Source organism: Rattus norvegicus, chromosome 2 (genome assembly GCF_021556685.1).
Source record: "Rattus norvegicus strain SHRSP/BbbUtx chromosome 2, alternate assembly SHRSP_T2T, whole genome shotgun sequence".
Classification (NCBI taxonomy): domain Eukaryota; kingdom Metazoa; phylum Chordata; class Mammalia; order Rodentia; family Muridae; genus Rattus; species Rattus norvegicus.
Window position 1 is genome coordinate 32,551,039 of NC_141535.1, and position 20,700 is coordinate 32,571,738.

Here is a 20,700-nt window from a genome sequence, read left to right on the forward strand (position 1 = left end):
TTCATTCTTATACTCTCACAAGGTCCACCCATGTCTCCTCCAGCAAAATGGCCGAGGTTCTAATCATCCATCGATGGTAGCGGTGATCTAACCCAGGCCTGGGTAATCTTTGATCACAGTTTTGCTTATTTCAAAGGGGTCCCTCCAAACAGTTGTCCGCGGAACCCACCTCTTGGTCGGTGAAAATCTCTATGAAGTTCTGGAAGGAGAAAGAGCCTGACTGGAGGATGAGCTCTCCAGTGTTCTCAAAGCACTGTCCGGTGAGCACCAGCAGTTTATGGCGGGCGGCGTCAGTGATCATCAAACGCACCTGAAAAACAGCGCAGTCACGGGGTAAGCGGGGGTGCGTGGAGCAAGAGCCGCCCCCCTCCCCAGTCGCAGTCACTGTCACCATGCTTGAAGCTTACTACCAACCCAACACGTTCATTCCAAGTGTCTGATTACTTCAACTGAGAGTCGGGGCAGGGAGCGTTGGACAGAGCCTTGCCTGTAGGAATTACTCACAAAATTTACCATTATCAGTTATCAATGTGCCAGTGAATACCGTGTTGGAGTTCTGCTTCCACCCCCAAAACAGCAGTGGTTGCTGACTCTCTCCCCCTGAGTATCCTCTTTTCAAAGTGGTCTTCCCAGCTGGCAGGCAATTGTTCCACAGCTGTCGTCAAGTATCTACCAGCAGCCTACGAGTCCAGGACACAAGGCCAGACTTGTGGAGATGCCACCCCAGGCCCCCCCAGCCTAGCCTCAGAAAAGACGTTTCCAAGTAGTCCTCAAGTTCCTACTCAGGATTCCTTCCTTCTGGCCCTTACAGCCCAAGCGCACCATGACAAGCGCAGACTCCAGCGCTTGCAGCAAAATGCTTGAACAAAGGGAAAGGCGACCCCTGAATGGCATCCTGGGAAACCGAATTGAACATAACTTGTGCTGAAGAACCTCTGGTGGATTTTTAGTGTCGGAGGAGTGGGGGGTAGGGGTGGGGGGTGGGGCTCTCCTATGCAGGATCACCACCCTTAGCGCCAAGGTTCTGAACCTAGTTCATGAGTGTTGAGCACACGCTAGGAGCACACGCTATGTGCCCAACATCAGGTTCTGCACCAGGGAAAATGCAAAACTAAATAAAGAGGCCATGACCCCTGCCTGAAAACCCCACAGGCCTCTCAGGGAAAAGCATGCATACCTAAGCAGTTGTCTCAGCCTCCTGCGGTCCACAGACCAGACTGATTCTTCCAAAACAAGAAAGCTTTTTTCCCTCCTCCTGTTCCACAGCTAGCCACTCTACCAGGGCACAAACCAGCCCTCCAGCTTTTAGGTGACAGAAGGTGCCATCCCGGGGTTTTGTCTGACTTCACTTCGCCTTATTGGATTGTCAGAGCTTTTGCAGGCAGAAGTAGGTCAAAACAGGCCCGATTATGATACCCCCAAACCAAAAGCAAGGTAAGTGCCAGCAACTGAGAAACCAGGTGTGGTGAATGGATGCAAAAGGATGCCACACAACCATTGAAAGGAGTGAGGGACCGACATGCTGCCCCAGGATTGGATCATGAAGCCACCAAGCTAAGTTAGGCTCCACAAAAAAAAAAAAAAAAAAAAAAAAAAAAAAAAAAAAGAGGCCACATGCTGTATGATGTCATTTGTAAATGTCTATAAAATAGAAAAATCTGGAGAGAAAAAATAGGGGTTGCCAGAAGCAAAGGGGCAGTAGAGTGACTGCTGATGGGCTCAGGAAATTTGAAGGAGTGACAGGCATGTTTTAGAGTTAAGCTGTGACGCTATCTGTTCACCTCTATAAACATTCTTAAAGAAATGATCACAAAATATCGTACTCTCAGTGGATGGAGTCTATGGTTTATGAATTATATCCAAATTAGGAAAACCATATAGTCAGAGCTGCTTACTATAAACCCGAAGAAGACACCCTAGGCAAGGATGCTGCCAGGGCCTTTGGCTACTTTAACATTCGAGAAGCAACTCTATCTCCAAGGAGATGGGAGAGGGGCTCTGTCAACGCTTGGCTGAGGGACCAGAGGTTTTCCTGGCTTCCACCAAATTCTTATGTCAGGGTGGGTCCTGAAATTCCCAGTTACTCTCTCTAGTAGTTTCCTCACGTGGTGCTAATAATACACCAGCAATGGCCAACGTGCACATCTTAGCCAATCTGTGCCACACCTTAAGTCCTGAGCACTTCAGAGAGCATTAAGTAGGAACATTAAATCCAGGGGCTATCGTGATCTCCTTTGCACAGAGGTGCAAACAGAAGCAGAAAGATAACTTGACTGAGGCCAGCAGTTTGTAAGTGGCAGACCTTGGATGATGAAGCCAGGTGATTTGACCTGGGCTAGCGACCATGTTTCTGACGCTTGTGCTGACCCGCTTTCCAAGGGTAGCTAGTGCTGGCCTGGATTGCTCTGAACAGCAATGCTACTGGGATGACCCTCTTCTCTGAGTTCCATCTCTGTGTATGCCAGCCTGGGGCTTGCTGTGTATTTCCTCTGCTAGATTCCTTCCCCGCATCCTGGCAACAACATACCCAGTGCATATCCACACCAGTCCATTCCACACCCCTCTGCAAACATGCTTCCAGCTGGCACTGACCACTGTGTCCTTATTTAAAAGAGGCTTCTGGTGAGCTGGCTCTATGATACTAGAAGCAGAGAAGCAAGCTCTGGCCATTGTGGAAGCCTGGGACCTGGGACTTCTCCCTTGTACATCCCAACTCCCTCACCTATCTAGCGCCTCTGATCAGCGAAGTCTACATCCTTTGGAGCTCTAAGGCCTCCCAGAACAGAATACTCACCTCAGTGCTGACTGCTTCATCCGAAGGGTTGATCAGAACTACAGTTTCTAAGACGTCACTTCGGTGATGGAGGATCTTTTGTCCTGAAGGCACAAAGAAACACACAGAGAAGAGACCTTTAGCTTTTCCAGAGGAAAGCAGCCCATTTGCTTCTGGGACAGCAGAGAAATTTCCAACTCGGACGTGGCCCTGGATACTGGGAAACACAGTGGATGCTACTGAGCGAGAGGGTGTGTGCACAGTGGGCTGAACCCAAGCTGGTGTAGCCTGGGGCCCCCAGGCTCTTACACTGGGTCTTTCATGGTCATTGGCTAGGCAGCCTCCTGACCCAATGGCCGGGTTTTCATCAGACACCAGGGAGGGGTGCCAAGAAAACTCTACGGCAGCTCTTGACACTTCCTTTCTCATGGAAATTGGGGATGTTTCTCCCCAACCGCCTTTCTTCTGGTGAGAACTGCTCGGAGATTAATTAGGAGCCTCATTGTAAAGTGAATGACGGCCAGAACCCCCCCCCCCCCAACTCACAATTAACCCAGCAGCCAGAATGGCTGTCTGAGGCAGGCTTACTTGGTCTGTTGGGGTATTCACTAATTAATTCACTTGCTTGTAGGAAAGTGAAGAAACCGGGCAAAAAAGAAGTGGAGGGCAACCCTCCCACAGGACAGGGTGGCCAAACTGCCCCACAAGACAAAACTGAGGGAGAACTAATAAAGTAAGGTGTGGTTTGGGATGGGGGAGCCTGCTTAAGGATGCTCTGCAGGACCCTAGATACCCTACTCCTTATAGGACCTGTGGCTGGTCACTCTCGGGCTTCAGTCAGCAGAGACCTATGGATTGCCTTCTACAAACATTGCCCAGCCTTGACAAGGAGATGAAAGCCATCTAGTGAATGTGGCCAGAGTCGCTGATGTACGCTTTAGCTTTTCCTACTGGCAAACAAGGGACAGTGAGAATCGTTCCCTCAGAAATGTGGGAGGAGGCCACGTGGTTGGGAGGGAGAGCACGCCTGCTGTTGGGAAGTACAATGAGGCTTGGAAGACAGGAAGACACAGAGGAGCATTTGAGAGAGATACCAACAGAGAAAAACAGAGAGAAAGTAGATCTAGGGCTCTTCGAAAAGCTAAAACAGAATCCTGCATGACACTGCAATTTAATTGGTTGGTGCGAATTGAAAGCAGAAACTTGAACAAATATTTTTATGCTAATGTCAAATCACAGCGTTATTTTAATAGCCGAGTGTCTGGGTTAGATGTGGTCTACCCACAATGGAATACTAGTCAGGCATAGAAAAAAAAAAAAAAAGCAAACTCTGCTAATGTTACAAAGATGAGGCAGAACATGCTACATTAAGAAAAAAAAAGCCGGACACAAATGGATAAATAAAATAAGATTTCATGCCTATGAAATACCCAGAATAGGTAAATTCAAACTAGTAATCACCAGAGGCTAAAGGAGAGGGAATTGAAGAGCTATTGCTTAATGGGTACTGTTCCACGTCTGGGATAAGGAAAACGTTTTGAAAATGCAAGCAATGATATATGCAGATGTCACGGTCACTCCTGAGCTGTACGTTTTAAAAATAGTCAAAATGGCTAATTTTTCTTTATACATATTTTATCCCAAGATGAAGAATCGATGTGACAGACAAGTAGTCCCTGGAGAAAATACTTCACGTGTGTGTGTGTGTGTGTGTGTGTGTGTGTGTGTGTGTGTGTGTGTGTGTGTGTGGTTTATGTATACACACTATCTCAGGAACGCCATTACAAAGGAGGCAACTCCAGGCATTACTCTGTTAGAGATTTCCCCTTTGTATTATCAAGGCTCAGAGAAAACAGAAATGGCCGCTTGGCGACAGTCTCACCATGTCACCGCAATCGATCGCTCTTGCTTTTCCCCACAGGACTATTTACCAGTAAACTCTAGGGAGGGCAGAGGAGCAGCCCAAACTAAGCAGACGTCTGAGCCACGCCCTGTTCTGAGACCTAGACAATTTCACTGAAACCCGCTAAGAGCTCTCACCCGTGGCACCGCGAGCTTGGCTCACTACTGAAGACAAAGAGTTGACAGAGGACATCGAGTAGCTCAGGACCCCACAGCGAGCAAGTGGTCGGGTCAGAGTCTGGCCTCAGGTTGCCCAGCTCCCTTCTGGATTTACCATTTCCGAAGATGCTAGTTATCAGAACTTGGCTTTGGCAAAATGGACATCAGATGCTGAGGAAGAGTTAGGGGAAAGACCAACAGACTGAAACAAGAGATGGGCTTAAAGAAGCAAGATGTCAGCAGAGAATACCGGGCTGGTCAGGAGAGGCACAGCACCTACTCACAGCAAAGTAAAATTGAATAGAAACGTGAAATGTCCTGCCACAAACGACCACTCCAGAAGAAACTCCAAGTAAGAAAAGTGTTAACTGCTTCAGCAGGCAAAAACACAGTTCCCTTATCACAAATGCTCTATTTTACAATTAATTTAAAAATTGCCCTTTTGGCTTCTGGTTGTTTCCCCCTTTGGCAACCATACGCACTTTAAGCTAAAGCAAACACAATTCAAACAAGCTGATGATACAGTGAAAGATTACACAGATCCATACTCGATCAAGCGGTCCTTCTATCTGTGGCCTCCTCAGAACAAAGGCTTTGGGATCTTCGAAGCCATGCATGTGAGGCAACATGAAGCTGACACTTAACTAATACACGAATGGCTGTTTCTTCATCATGTCTTTGACGTGAGCACCCACAGCGCCAGGCAGCGTGAGACTGGGTGTGACTATTGTCACTAACTGTGCTCTGTAGGAGTCACAGAGGCAAACCTTAGCAGGGTTTGCAGAAGCCTCCCCTCCCCAAGATCCCTGAATGGAGTCAGAGCCCTTTCTCTGCTGTCTCACAATGCTGCTGACTGCACCCTTCAAAAACAACAGTCTCCACAGTCGCACTCCTGCCCGCACGCTCCAGCCCTCCCCAGAGAGGTCTCCAGCTGCTCCCTGCCAGGGGCTTCTTACCGTCCACCAGATTCTCTCTTCCTCCCTGGCTTCCTCTGTCGCAAAACACAACAAACGCCAAGTAACAGCTGCTGGTCACCTCCACACTTCCTAAGTCAAAGCTCAGAGCAGTCTGCCCAGAAATTCAGTTAATGATGCCTTGTCCATCTTTGTAAGAACTTGGAGGGAGGACCCTGACAACGCATGTTCCTTTTTTGTAGGGTTGATCTGAATGAAGGAAGGGATGTCAAGACAGCCAGAGAGAGCTCCCAGCACTTGTTTTGGCTGGAACGTTGTCCAGATTCAACCACAAGACCTGTAAGGGAAGGTCAGGCTTCTCCAGCATCTGGCAAGGCAAGGGCCGTGGCTGAGGGACCTATCAGTTCCCCACACCCAGCATCCATGGGTGCCCACTCGCTCTCTGGCAGCGAGCGGCTGTCTGCTCAGGCAGCTGGGACGCTCACAAAGCTGCATATTTGGGGAATGTTTCACACTGGGAAGAGGGCCAGGCATTCTCAAGGAGAAGCCACCACCCTTGCCTGTAAAGGTTCTATTCAGTTGCTTCAGGAAAGAAGTTCCCAGCCCCTCTCCTCACCCTCTAGTCTGCCCTCCCCATAGATACCTCCTAAAGAAACCAAGGGGCACCCTATGAATAGCTAACCCTCCTCAGCCTTGTGGAGGCTAGACGTGGAGTGATGGAGTTGTGTCAGTCTGTTTCCATATGAAAAAAAAATAGTCTTTGAAGTCTTCCTCAAAAAAATCCCACATTGCCGGGAAGCTCAACCTAGTGAGGTGGGGGCAGCAGAGAAGGCCGCTGTGTGACAAAAGGTCTGCTCCACTTCAGAATCAAAAGAGAACGAGGACCCCTTAAAGCAGCAGGGCCCTACAGACAATGGGGCTTTTGTCTGCAGTCTCCTAGGGCTGCAGTTTGAAATTCAAACGGTCTATACTTCGCAGTTATGGCTGAGATTTTTTTTTCTATTTTTAAAACCCTATTTAACTGGATCTACGGTCTTTTGAAGTTGGGTTGTTTGGTTGGTTTATGTTCACATCACGTCTAGGTGATTTCTGAAATCTTTTAAGGTTAAAAAAAATGTCTTCTTGATTCCAGGATAGTTATGGATCTCTTCAGGGAGTTTAAGGTTTTCCTCTCAGCACGGGTGTGACACACAAAACTTAGGCACACTCTTGGGTTTCAGAGGTTGACTGAGGCTAAATTCAAGCACACTCATCACTGAGGACCGCAATACAAAACCTGGACTGGGATATACCTCAATCGGTAGAATGCTTGTCTGGCATACGCTAAGACCTAGGTTTGATCTCCAGCACTGCATGTTGGCTGTGGAGGTGCGTGCCTGCAATCTCACCGCTTTGGAGTTGGAATCAGAAGTTCAAGATCATCCAATTCAAAGCCAGTGTGAACTGCACAAGACCCTGCCTCAAGAAAGACCTCAAGGTCTAGAACCTTCTTTTACACATGTGTAAGTCCTCTCTCCCACATGCAGAGCCTATAAGGAGTAACTGGAAAACTGAACCATCCTTGCTGGGGCCAGAGCAATTCCACAACATCCTTGGTCTGGACCAAAGAAAGCATCAAGATAGCTGAGAAACCTCCTGATGAACACAGAACTGCTAAAAGCCCCTAGGCTGTTCTTATGAGCACAGCGCCCATCTTGAACTCCCTTTCAGTGGTTACAAGCCAGAGCTTTATTTAAACAACTTCAGTTCATTAAATCGTACGACAGAAGATGAAACAGGATCTAAATCACAGACAGCCAAGATGGCGATCAGAGGGAATTCCACAAGTCCTTACAACCCCATCCCTTCCCCTCTGCCAGTTCCCACTGCTGTCATGCTTTTGTCTATATCCCCTCCCTCCAGTGTTTGCTAGCTGAACACTAGAGTGACTTTTCGCTAAGGCACCTGGTCTTGTAACCAGCACCAGATAGACCTCATTGTAAAGATTAAGGAACATCCTAGGGTTGGGCTGGTAAATGCTTGGGCTAAAGACAGCCTGAGATGGCTTAATTAAACATAAGGTCTGATCAATCAAGGACTATGAACACCCTGGATATTAAGGCAGGGAGGGAAGGAGGGAGACTGCGGACAGACTTTCACCCCTACTCCTCCATCACAGTAGGGCTGTGGAGGGGAAACCTCCCACCTCAAACCTTTGCGCTCAAAAGAACTCTGCTGGGGAAGTTTAGCTAAAAGGATAAAAGCAAGAATCAAGAGCTATGCTTCACAGGCATAGAAATCACAACCCTGTGGTTGGTAATTACCTACAGGTCTCTAGGCAGCTTTAATAACATCTTTTTATTTAAAACCATAGCCTGGTCTCCTTACTCGAGGAACCCACAGAATGTGCAGGGCAGATGTGTGGTCAGTGTGAAGAGAAACAGAGCTGGTATGGAAGCAATTAACTCGGAGGAGAGCAAGCACCGCTTTAGCAGGAACTGTGGCCAAGCTTCCCTCACAAGGGAGAGGTGAGACCCGCAAGTGAGGAATCTGTGAGGGGCCCAAGGTGATTGGTCCCCGTGAGCCTCTACCCCACCTGTGCTTCTGAACAGGAAAACCAGGGTGTGGGTGAATATAGGTTATCAGGTAACAGAGCTTCGGAGAGGCACAATTAGCAGATCCACTCCCCCACTCCTACCCCCATCACACTCAGGTTTAGAAATGGAAGGAAGTAACCAGAAGAAAGGCTGAAGCAACCTGAGAACAAATAAAGCCACCTTCATGCTCCCTAGAGCAAGAAGTCACCTCAGCCTGGAGAGACCACAAGGCAGGGCAGACTGGAAACCCTTTAAGGCTGCTTCTGAGAAGCTTAAGAAAACAAAGGTGCTGGGGGACTTGGTATCTCCTGATTGCTAAGATCCCCAAAGACCAGCCTTGGCGTCAGCATGTTGTCAGGAAATGATATGGCTTCCCTCTGGGGAGACAAAGCCTCTCACCCTGTAGGGAGTTTGATTTCTCCAAGGCCCTCTCTCATCAAGCCAACTTGTTCATCTCTTCTGACTTACCTGTTTAACCTTAGGCTTGGGAAAGGACCTTCTAGCCACAACAGGCAACAGGACCACAGGTAAAAGGCAGTCCAAGCATAATCCAACGGACAGGCTGACTTTATGGGTGTGGCTGAGAGAGCCTTCCATGTGGGAGGTGTCAATCTACTTGGATCAGGAACTAACTACAAGGCTGAAATCGCATCCCAGGAGCACAGCAATCAAACCTTAAACGTGGAGAGTGACTTATTGGTCTTGCCAGTGGAGGCTGTGTTTCAGTCTCCTAACATTCCTAAAACAGCCCGAGTGGCAATATTTCTCCCCTCTTCACGGATCACAAACCTAAAGACTTGCCCAGCTTCTCATGGCCAAGGTCAGGGATGTGATAGTATCCCTTTCACCCTTTCTCCCCAGCCACTCACCCAAAATAAAGGTGGCCCGGTTGCAATGCCAATGCTCCCTTTTGTAAGAGGTTAACACACAGTGTGGGCCAGTTGACAGTCATCCAAAGTCTGCTGGATGGCACGGTCGAACCTCCTACAGGGTTGTTTCTGCTGAATGGTCAGCCAAGTTCTCCCCCATTGTTCCCCCCCACCCGCCCCCGCCATAGTCCAGAAATGAGATTTCTTTTCTGTTGAAAATAAGTTTTTGTTTCTGATGTTTCAGCTCTGGGGCATGTCCCTGAAAGTCACGCTGCTCTTCAAATTCTGGCCATTTAATTTTCAAGAGAATTAAAACATCAAATCCCATTGTACACAAATCCGGGGCACATTCTAACTAATCTTTTTCAGTGTAAGTGAGCTGATCGGCACTTGGATGCAATACGGCTTGTTTGCAGCACCTTGGTCTTAAGAGTTGCAGAAAATTCCGTGATTTGAGTCGGAATCTCATCGCCCTACACTCTCTGCTTTTCCTTTTCCCCTGTCGCTGGCTGTGGTCTCATTTTCTATGGCTGCTGGGCCTTCCATCCATCCTTTCCTTGGATGCTCTGCCCTCCTGGACTTCATGTGTTCCCAACCTAGAGACAAAAGGCTAAAGACCCAACTCCCAAGGTTCTCTCGGTCCTGAGCTGGTAGAACTACATAGAAACCACGCAGCCTTCGGCTAGCAGTGGCCTCTGCTGGCAGCAGTCCTTGCTTTGTGTCTGTATTCCCTCAAGTCTCAGCTGAGCACCAGGGGCAGGACTTTCAGGGGAAGGATTGGTGGCAGTGGCTTCTGTTCCCTTTGCAGAGTTTTACTTTCTAAATCGTCCTCCATGTTCGTCTTTCCTCCTCAGCCCTTCCTTAGCCTCTTTACTTGCTTTTTTTTTTTAAAGCTTTATTTATTTTATGTGTATGAGTACACTGTAGCTGTCTTCAGACACACCAGAAGAGGGCATCAGATCTCATTACTGATGGTTGTGAGCCACCATGTGGTTGCTGGGATTTGAACTCAGGACCTCTGGAAGAGCAGTCAGTGCTCTTAACCACTAAGCCATCTCTCCAGCCCCTTTATTTGCTCTTTAATGTCTTCATCCCACGTCTCCTTTTCCTTTCTTTCTTTCTTCCTTCCTTCCTTCCTTTCTTCCTTCCTTCCTTCCTTCCTTCCTTCCTTCCTTCCTTCCTGTGTAATTACATGTCTGTACATATTTATGCACCAGCGTGTGGGGGCCAGAAGAGTGCACCGACTCTCCTGGCTAGAGTTGTAGGTGGTAGTGAACTGCCTGGCTTGGGTACTGGGAACTGAACTCTAGTCCTTTGCAAGAAAAGCAAGCACTCTTTCCCCACTGAGCCGTCTCTCTAGCCCTCTGGTTTCTAGCCCTCAGAGTTTCACTATGTAGCTCAAGCTAGCCTCCAACTCATGGTCCCCCTTTCTCATCCTCTTGAAAACTTAAGATTGTGGGCATTTGCCACCACACTCAGACCCTCTTCACTAGGTTTTCACAGCCTCAAGACCAACTGTCAAGGGTTGGAAGTGAACAGTGGCAGAAGAAAGAAAGAACAACAAAGTAGATAAAATCAGCTCCCTGGAGGTCACCTAAGGAACAAACAACACTCATTGTGGGCACTAGTGGAAATTGACAGGACGGCCTGAGGTCCCATCACCAGCAGCACATGGACATCGCAAGGCACATCTGGTATAGATGTGTCTGCCCTGTTCAGGTTCATCAGAGCCACATCAGGCTCATTAAAATGGATCAGTACTCATGACTCACTGCGGGGCTTCCAAAGGGCTCCTCTGTCTTCATTATGTTTAGCCTGTTCCAAGCCTCTGAATCTACTCCCCTGGGCTGAGATGAGGTGGGATCGAAAAGATCTCTGTCTCTGTCTCTGTCTGTCTCTGTCTGTCTGTCTGACTCTCTCTCAACTTCTAAAACCCAAACAACAAACAAACAAACAAACAACAAAACCCTCCTAACACAAAGGAAAGTCGTCTAGCTCCTTATGAACCAGCACGGAGTTCTTTTCTTTTCCTTTGCCCTGAAGATGTTTGGCCTCCACCCCATGAGTCTCCAAGAGGACTGGCCACTCTCATGATGCATGAAATCTGAACTTGCCTCTCTCACACGGCACCCCTGAAGGAACCCTGGTGACAGTGTTTTCCCTCCCTCCTTATTTTACAGAGAAGGACGCTTCAGAGAAGATCAGACCCAGACGCACATGGCTCTACAGACCCCAGCCTACAGGGGGCAAAGGATTTCCTATGGATACTGGGGCCATGCTATTGGGGTTGGGTACCAGACACTAGCACTGCTTTGCCTTCGTGGTGCACTAGTCGGTCCTTTTGATGTTTGTTTCCATGTTGTCTTTTCTACATTCGTATCACAAAGATGTATCGTTGTAACCCCTCCTACTTTACAGGCAGAGGAGTTGAGGCTGAGGGGCCATCTGTTTAAGAGCTGGCTATCTCAATCACACGGGTATCAACCGTGAGCTGTTCAACCAGGTGTTCAATCCAGCCCATCTGGTTCCTGACCCTCACTCCTTTCACCAGCCCATCTGCTTCAGAATGTCTTAAGATTTTATAGTTAATTTTTTTTCTTGTGGTGCTGAGGAATGAATGCAGGGCTCTACTACTGAGCTACACTCTCATTCCGAAAGGCTTTACTTAAACAAAAATTAGATTTATAGCTGGGTGTGCTGCACGCCTTTCATCTCAGCACTAGGGAGGCAGAGGCAGGTAGGTCTCTGAGTTGGTTCCAGGCTACCCTGATCTATAGAGTTAGTTCCAGGCTAGCCTGGTCTATAGAGTTAGTTCTAGGACAGCCAGGGCTACACAGAGAGACTCTACCTGGAGAAACATACAAATAACACTCACATATATAATATATACCTATATTTAGAGAGAGAGAGAGAGAGAGAGAGAGAGAGAGAGAGATAGATATGTGATATATATTTTCTTAGATTGAAGAGTAATTCCATTCTCTGATAAATTATATTGGAGCTTCTTAGGTTTTCGCAATTAGATGTGCTGTCTTTGCGTTTGTGGTTCTTGATTCTAGCAGCACTGTTTGTTTTGTGATGTTGAGTATGGAATGAACTAGTGCCTTAAACATGCCAAGCGAGCGCTCTACCACTGAGCTATACTCCTGGCCCTGCTCAAAGTTGTTACTTTGAGAAAAGTTCTCATTGAGTTGACCAGGCAAGCCTTGAGATTGTGATCCTCTCCTGCCTCAGATTTTTGAGTAGCTGGGCTTTGATGCTTGGGCCACTAAACCCAGCTAGACTTTCTTGAGAATAAAGTTTCAGACAGAGTTTTTGTTTGTTTGTTTGTTTTTGTTTTTGTTTTTTTTATCTTAGGGGCCCCGCTGCCATTGTAAAAAGAAGCATTTCCTATTTGTGCAGATAATGCCAACTGCCTCTAGAGGACAGATTTCCTGGAATTTAAGTCAGGCAGATCAGCGGGATTTTCATAAATGAAGCTCTGGGGTTAAAATATGAGTGAACACTGCCTCTGTCCTGAAGGTGATACAGTTTACTGGGGAGCTCTTCTAACTCAGGAAACCTAACTCTGAAACACTGTCCTATACATAGTAGGAGCTCAATCAATATCTGATAAAAAAAAAAAGGACAAATAATAATAATGGCCATGATATGTTGAATATCTGCTCTAGGTCAACATTGACCTAAGTTCTTTAGGTCCATCGTCTCTATTAATGTGTGCTTGAGACCAGTTGGGAAGACATTTTTCTGGTAAGGATGAGGACCTTGAAGCCCAGGGCTGTGACTGTCCCTTGGGATGAGGACCAGAGTCAGTGGTCAGTCTATAGAGTCAGCTCAGGTACTGGGACACCATCTATTTTATTATTTCATTTGATTCTTTTTCAAGACTGTTTCTCACTATAGATAGCTCAGGCTAGCCTTAGGCTTGTTATTTAACCCAGTCCATCCTTGAACCCTCAATCTTCCTACATGATTAGTCTCCTGAGTGCTTGAGATTACAGGCAGAGCCACCAAGCTCAACTGTGAGGCACCGTAATTAAGGTATTAGATTGGGCAGGAAGAGAGAGAGAGAGAGAGAGAGAGAGAGAGAGAGAGAGAGAGAGAGAGAGAGAGAGAGAGTTTGGGGTGGGGGTAGGTAGCAAAGACAGACTGATAACACTGAGTGACATGGGTTGTATTGTATTTAACATTCCCATGGGCTGCTCAGGTAGAAATGTCCAGTAGTAGATAGAAATATGGATCGGAAGCTCGGGTCCTAGATTGAGCCAAATCAGGGTCTATTTTTAGTTGATGCTGTTGGAGAGTGCTTCATGAATCTCTCTGATTACAGTCTAGAGAAATGCCCATAATTAAAGGGCAAGCAAAGGCAGGAAAAGGCTGATGGAGATGCTGGAGAAAACAAAGAGGAGATGAACTCCCAACCTCTTCTGCATAGTTTCGCCCCACACAAGATAACCTGTAACTGCAGCTTGTTCTAACACTGGACTCTGCTCAGTGCTGAGGCAGAATATTCCAGACACCAAATAACCTAATGAGAACTGATGTTCAAATTCAATCCCAAACCCTCTTGGTTTGATCTCCACAAACACTGTGATATGTTAATAAACAGGCCTGTGAAAATGGGCCAGCCACTAATGGGCTTCATAAAATTCTCCTATCTGTGGACCACCCTTGGACACTCTGATTCAAGAGGTCTGGAGGGCCTAGGGCTCTGTGCTTCTGTAGTCTCCTAGGTCATTCAGGTGGCTCTGAGTTTTCTTTAGGAAACAAGACAGTGCGACAATGACTGCTCCGATAATCAGCAAGGACACAGTAACTGGCCTCACTACCATCATCTGTACATTGTTCTCCTGTGTCACTTCCCCAGTGCCTCAACATAATGTTAGAATTATTTCCCTCGGGACAAAAGATGATCATTAAAGGCTCAACTAATGTTTCCTGCTACCTATTGATTCTTGGAATCCATTAACATGTTTATTGGACATTTAATTTGCCACCCAAAACTCCAACCATTGATTGAATCCAAGGAAACGGCTGACCTTTTAAAACTCCTCCTCTGCTCCTCTCAGAACCAAATTAACATGCTATTACTCATCTCCAAAGCCATCTTGCCGACACAACAAAAACTGTGTTAGCCCTTTTTAGTGTCTGGTTATTGAAGAGAAAAAAAGAAAAAGGAAAAATACCAACAGAGGACAGAATACATGTTAAACATAGAGTCAATTAAAACAATGACCCCATCCTGGGCCACTCTTTGGTTTTAAACCATGGAGAAATAGCATGAACTGGATTTGGTTTGCTTGTTTTGGGATAGGATCTAAAGTCTCAAGTTATGCCAGGATAACCTCTAAGTCACTGTGAGGCTGAGTCTGAACTCTTGATCCTCCTGCCTCTACCTTCCCAGTGCTAGGATTACAAGTGCGCGCTCTCCCCAATCCCACACACTTGTAAATGATTTATACTGTGCTGTAGATCAAATCCTGGGCTTCGTGCATATCAAGCAAGGGCTGTACCGAATGACCCAAATCACTAGCCTCATCAGCCAGATTTTTTTTCCTAGAAAAGGTCAAGTGGGTAAAACTACCCACAATTGTAGTAACGGACCTAGTGGCCCATCAGGAAGGGGATTCTTAGGTTCAAGATTTTAACTTAAGAAGATGACACTCGAAAGACTGGAGATTTTTCCCCAACTGAAGTGAGGTACCAGTTGCTACTGTACATAGCAAGTGATGTGCAGGTGACTCGGACCCAGCTAAGATAGTAGTTCTCAATCTGTGGGTCGAGACCCCCTTTGGGAACATCAAATGACTTTTTCATGGAGTTGCCTAAGACCATTGGGAAACACAACTATTCATAACCGTAAGAACACTTGCAATTATGAAGTAGCAACAAAAATAATTTTATGGTGGGATGGTCACTACAGGGTGAGGAGCTATATTAAAGGGTTGCAGCATTGGGAAGGTTGAGAACTTACGAAATCTGGCCGTCTGTACAGATACGTCATACCTAGACAGCCTACCTCTAGGGAATTGGTTGTTGTTGTTGTTGTTGGCTTGGAGATGGAATGGTTAACTTCTCCAGCCCAGCACCTGCTTTCTCATCCATGTGATGCCTGCATTCTTAGGTCATGGCTGGATGCTTGGCTACCCAGACAAGTACACCCGTTCTCGATGACCGTGGCCTTCCCTCTCCTGGAGCTGCTGGAGGGTGACAGTTGGCGTACTGCTGTGTTTTTCGGTTCTTTACACTAAGTTATACTTCCTGTCTGGGGGAACCAAAATGCTAGGCATTGATTACCTGCAGTTTGATTATCAACTTAGCCAAGGCGGATCTGAGTGGAGCCCAGGTACTCCTTGCATTTTTAAATGTGTGCTCTCTAAGCCCAAGGCTGGGAGACAGACATTCAAGGTCTCTGCTGCACTGGTAGGCTCTAGCTTTTCCTGGGCTAAGCTCACATATAAAATGAAAACCAACATTGGCTCATGTGTTTTCTTCCTTACCATTGCTCTCTTCTTTATCCTGAGGAAGTAACGAGTCTCCCCTCAGATAGAGTTTACCTTTCTACACTATACATTGTCCCAGGCAACTGAGAGAAAGGGGTAGCCTTTCTAATAAGACCTGATGAACTCTGTGACCAGGAAGCCTTGGGTGGGTGTGTTGGCCATTATTCATTTATTTGTTTGTCTGTATTATTAAACAGGGTCTTTTTATATAGTCATGTCTGTCCTAGAAGCCACTATGTAGGCAGACCTGACTTCAAATTCACAGAGACATATCTCCTTCCAAAGTCCTAGAATTAAAGGCCTCGAGTAGCCCTTTATTAAACATTGAAGAAGACCACACAACAAACTCACAAGTTTTAACTGTTCTTGTTGGGTCTTCAAAAATTCTGACACAGGGTATGCTCAGCCCTGTGTGTGAAGTCTCTCTTCACAGACACAGAGAGTGAAATCCAACACAACAACTTCTCCAGCTAAATCCACCAGCTCTCTTTGGCCCACTAAATCCGATCTGGTATTTCGTAGCCAATTATCTCTGGAATTTTACCCTAACTTTGCTCATTCTGGGCTTTTGAGATTTTGCTTTTAGTTGTTTGTTTGTTTGTTTGTTTTTTAAAATTGATTCACAAATCTCAAACACTGAACCCACCGTCCTGAAAGCAACAGCACACGGACGGGTGAGCCACCAGGGTTGCATGAAGCTGAGGAGAACAACAGAAACCATCTTGCAAACCCACATTCCCTGTTTCCCTTTGTTTTCCCTCTCTGCGCTCTAAACTCTACATTTCGGCATTTCTGCTTTGCCTCTGGTTTTTGGAGCTTTCATACTGAGCATTTCTTGTGGAAAAAAAAAAAGGAAATCTAGCAATTAGCATACATTATGTGGCTGTACCCATCTGGCAGACTCACAGAAATGTCTGCATGGCAGAGCGGAGGCCCTGTTTTGTCTTGTTTCCTGGCCTGCCCCGCCCAGCTCGCAGCCTGGCATTTGCCAACTGGAGATGCCCACCCCTTCTCTTCCTCTGCTTTTTCAGTTCTCCAGCCAGCCACTACAAGGCCTTCCTTGCTAAGTACTTAATGAGGTTTTAATTCGGGTTTGGGTCTGGAACAGGGCCAGCTACTGATGGCGGTGGCTCCGTTTTCCCTTTACACATCATCTGAGAATAGTCATGAAGACAAGTTGGGTTTCCGTTGGCCTCCTGGGGGAGGGGTGGAGCTTCTGGGGGGAGGACTCCCTGTGCCTTACGCTATCGTCAGGCCTTGTTGCCTTTAGATGATAAAAACTGAAGGAGTACATGAGGGAAAGGATGTTAGGTGTTTCATGAGGGAGGCAACTGCTTCAAACTTTCTACAGCTCTGGGTATCAGCACATCCAGGTCCAGTTTGAAGAGAGAGAAGAACAGTGCATGTGGTATGCTTTGGGTCAAAACTCATATGCAGTTTTATAGACACATGCCTGTCATATAGCAAAGTTCTGGAATATTCTTCTTGCCCATAATTATCAGAGCTGTAGAGGGGTCTGAGTGCTTCTCTTATCTCCCTAGACTCTGAGAAGCTCGGTGAGGTTTAATGTGCTGAGATATAACTTTCCATGGTATAGCGTTTCTTACACTTGCTCACCCACGGTTAGGGGGTTATAGTCTAGAATTTCGGAGCCTGGAACTGCAGTCAGAAAAGCCTAATTTTAAGTTCCCTTTGCCAGCTGTGTGAACCTTGGAACACGTGATCCTGAGGGAAGTGAACTAGTGACCACGAGAATGGCTATTTCGAGTAGCTGGTAAAACATCCAAGTTATGGAAAAGATTCTCAAAATCATGATTTCTTCTGCCCAGGTCCACTGGTGCCTGGTTTAAAAAAACCCTCTCTCTATGGGACTTCTTGGCACGATTTGTTCCCTCTTCTTCTAGCATGCTCTGTTGGCAGCGTGCATCATGCAAGTACAAGGGTTTTTGGAAGACAGAGCTACTGGATCACCCTGAAGCCAGAGTTACAACCAAACTCAGGTCACCTTCGAGAGCAACGTGTGCCCTCAGCCACTGAGCCATCTCTCCAGCCTCCAGAGGTCTCCATCATTTTTTCGCTCATTTCTTGTCGAGAATGAGGAATGACTTGGGCAAGAGAGTTGGCGCCCAGCAAAGAGCCAAGGTGGCAGTATCACCAAGGAAATGGTCCCCACCCAGCTCATGACCAGTGCCCTGCCCAACTGCAAAAAGAGACCCAGAGCAACAGGAAAACTAGTGTCATTCAAGATGTCCCAAAGATTCTACTCACAATGGCCACCCCCAACACACGCTCTGAATTTCAAACAACAGATGAGGACACTCTTGTCGTCACCCACCTTTGCTTATCACTGCCTTTCACACGAATTGTGAAATACCTCCTACCTTATCTTCTTGTCTCCAGGTAGCCAAACCAGTCTACAAACTCCACCAAGGGATCTTCCTATAAATGAATTAACTCGTTCAACTTTGCAAACAGACCCCCTAAGTTCAAATTTAAGCTCTAGGGACCCGTGGAAATAGCTCAGTGAGTAGGAGTGTTGGCCGTGCAAGCTGAAATGCTGAGTTCAACTCACAGGTACCTAAGTCAAAGGCTGGGTATGCTTGTGAGTGCCTCCAACTCCAGCTCTCAGTGGGGTGGGCACAGAGGACTGCAGGCCCACCACCAGTCTAGCTCCAAGTTCAGTGAGAGACCTTGCTTGAGACAATTGTAAGACAAAAGTAAGAAAGAGTTCTCCATAGTGAAAGAAGAAAAGACCTCAGGCTAAGAGAAAACCAGGGAAGATGGGGAGTCAAAATAAAAAATACATAAAATAAAAAACACAGGGGAAGGAGCACAGGTGGATGTGAGAGGAAGTGATGCGAGAGGAAGTGAACAACCGGGTGGGAGGCTTCCTTGTATTTCCTGTTGGCTGTGACATTCAACCCACCAGATACTGATTCAATGCTGGGGAGTAGGGGCCAGCAGAAAACACAAGATGGCCACCACCTTCTGGTGCATACACACCCTGGAGGGAAGATGAAACTCTTAAGGTTAGCAGAGAACCACCATGGGAGGAGGACTTGGGAAAGCTTTCTGAGTAAGATGGCATTTAGGAACGGCTTAACGGATTGAGGTAAAGGTAAGCAGGAGGCAAGCAGTAAAGTAGGAAGCATCCTTCAGGTTGAGTTAGGCAGTTCAAACAGAATCCCTGCAGCCTATCACTCAAGCAATGGGGATCTGGATGGACAGATTTTGTTTTATAGTCTGTAAGCATAATGTTTTTGTTATCTTTATTCAACCTCTGATTTCTCTTCCCTCACATCTTGTTTCAATCTGGACACACGGCATTGTGAATCTCCTGTCTCAAGCTTGTGTAAACAATTCTTACCATTTATTCTCTGCCTTATCAATAAATGTGGATCACCAAATATCTGGGAAGAAGAGAAAATAGAACCAGGCTTCCGCCAGCAAGGGAGAAGAGGGAAGGGCAGAGTTTCAGATCACCAGGAAGAGAGGGTCTGAGATCAATAATAATACCAAGTGTTGTTGGCTCATGGCTGGGAAGTAGCCAGATTAGCATATGGGGCTATTATAGATCGTTTAACTGCCCAGTATTGAGGTACAGCTTGAAATAAATCTTGGCTTTTCTGTGTGGTTATTGGGGACTAGCAAAAGTAAAGAAATACAGCTGCTGGATTAATCTATTACTTATATTAAAAATGATTCCATTTACGACAAAGACACTAAGGTTCAGAAAGGCTGTCTGGTAGCCTACTGTAAGGTAATGGCAGACTCAAGTCAGGTGTATGTATCCAGACCCCCATGGTGTCCCGCACAGCCACTGCAGAGGCTAAGGTCACTTCTACATGACCTGTAAACTTTTACCTTCTGTGATGGGACACCTCCCTCCTACCCCTGCCTTTATCACACGGTAATGGGAGCATTCAATTAGTGACAGCACCTCAAGCAGCATGGCAGCATGAAAGATGTCTTTGATTCTTAATCTAGATGTTTCTCCAATTCCTCCCTGGAGGCCACAGCTGGGCTGCAAGAGAAGTTCAAATTCAACTCTTAGGTTACTGGTTTGGGTCGAGACGGCAAAAACATGGGCTCTCATCCACTTGGCTAAAGCGGTTGGCTTTAGAGCTGGCCACTTATCCGGCCTTTCTTTTGGACAAGGAACAGCTAGAAAACATAATAGCCTACTTTCTAAACTATTGCAAGGGGCTGAAGAAATGGCTCAGCAGCTAAGCGCTCTAACTGCTCTTATGGGGGAACAGAGTTTGGTTCCCAGCATCCATGTCTGGCAACTCACAACCGTCTGTAACCGCAGTTCCTGAGGGTCCAACACCCTCTCCTGGCCTCCGAGGGTCCTAAACATTCTTGTGGTACACAGGCATAGACACAGGCACAACACTGTTATATATATATATATATATATATATATATATATATATATATATATATTAAAAATAAACCTTTTAAAGGAGATCTTAATGAGCAACTCTTAGTATCTACCCATGATGCTCTACGCTTTGGTTCTAGTTTTCAGGGATTCACACCAGATGGAAGGAAGTCTCATAACACACAAGCTAGGCGATGATCTCCCCTCAGCAGTGTTCGCTGTGCCATGATTAACATCCTACCTATGTGCACTCATAGTACGCAAAGGCCCTAAGTGCAAAGGGAAGGGATTTTTAATGGTGCCGAGTTCATATTTTTACCCAAGTCAGATCACTCACCCTGCAAGCAAGCAGGAAATACCCGAGGATTGCAGAGGTGAGAGGACCGACGATGTGAGGGAGCAAAAATCCCATAAACAAAGTTATCTTTCCTTAGAAATACTTCAAAGTCACACCCTAGGGTGATGTGGTGATGTGTGTGGCTGCAGGGAACAGGTGGCAAGGTATTTATTTACGAAGAGCGAAGAGCGTTTCTGGCTTGTTTGATTTTGGTTTGGGGTTAAGATTGCTTTCCAGCATGTCTTTCTCTTAAACTCACTTTTTGTTAATTTCTCCTCTGAAG

At 46.5% G+C, this 20,700-nt stretch overlaps 1 protein-coding gene across 2 annotated transcripts in view; it reads right to left on the reverse strand.

Moving 5' to 3' along the window:
* Positions 1-20,700, reverse strand: part of Map1b (microtubule-associated protein 1B) — a 92,837-nt gene that overhangs the window by 21,908 nt on the left and 50,229 nt on the right. The window contains exons 1-3 of one of the 2 annotated variants that reach the window (XM_087617396.1): positions 5,791-6,192; positions 2,795-2,877; positions 170-310 (exon numbers count right to left, since the gene is read on the reverse strand). In XM_087617396.1, the coding sequence (XP_087473522.1) occupies positions 170-301 (132 nt within the window). In that variant the 5' untranslated portion in view covers positions 302-310; positions 2,795-2,877; positions 5,791-6,192. 2 annotated transcript variants of the gene reach the window in all.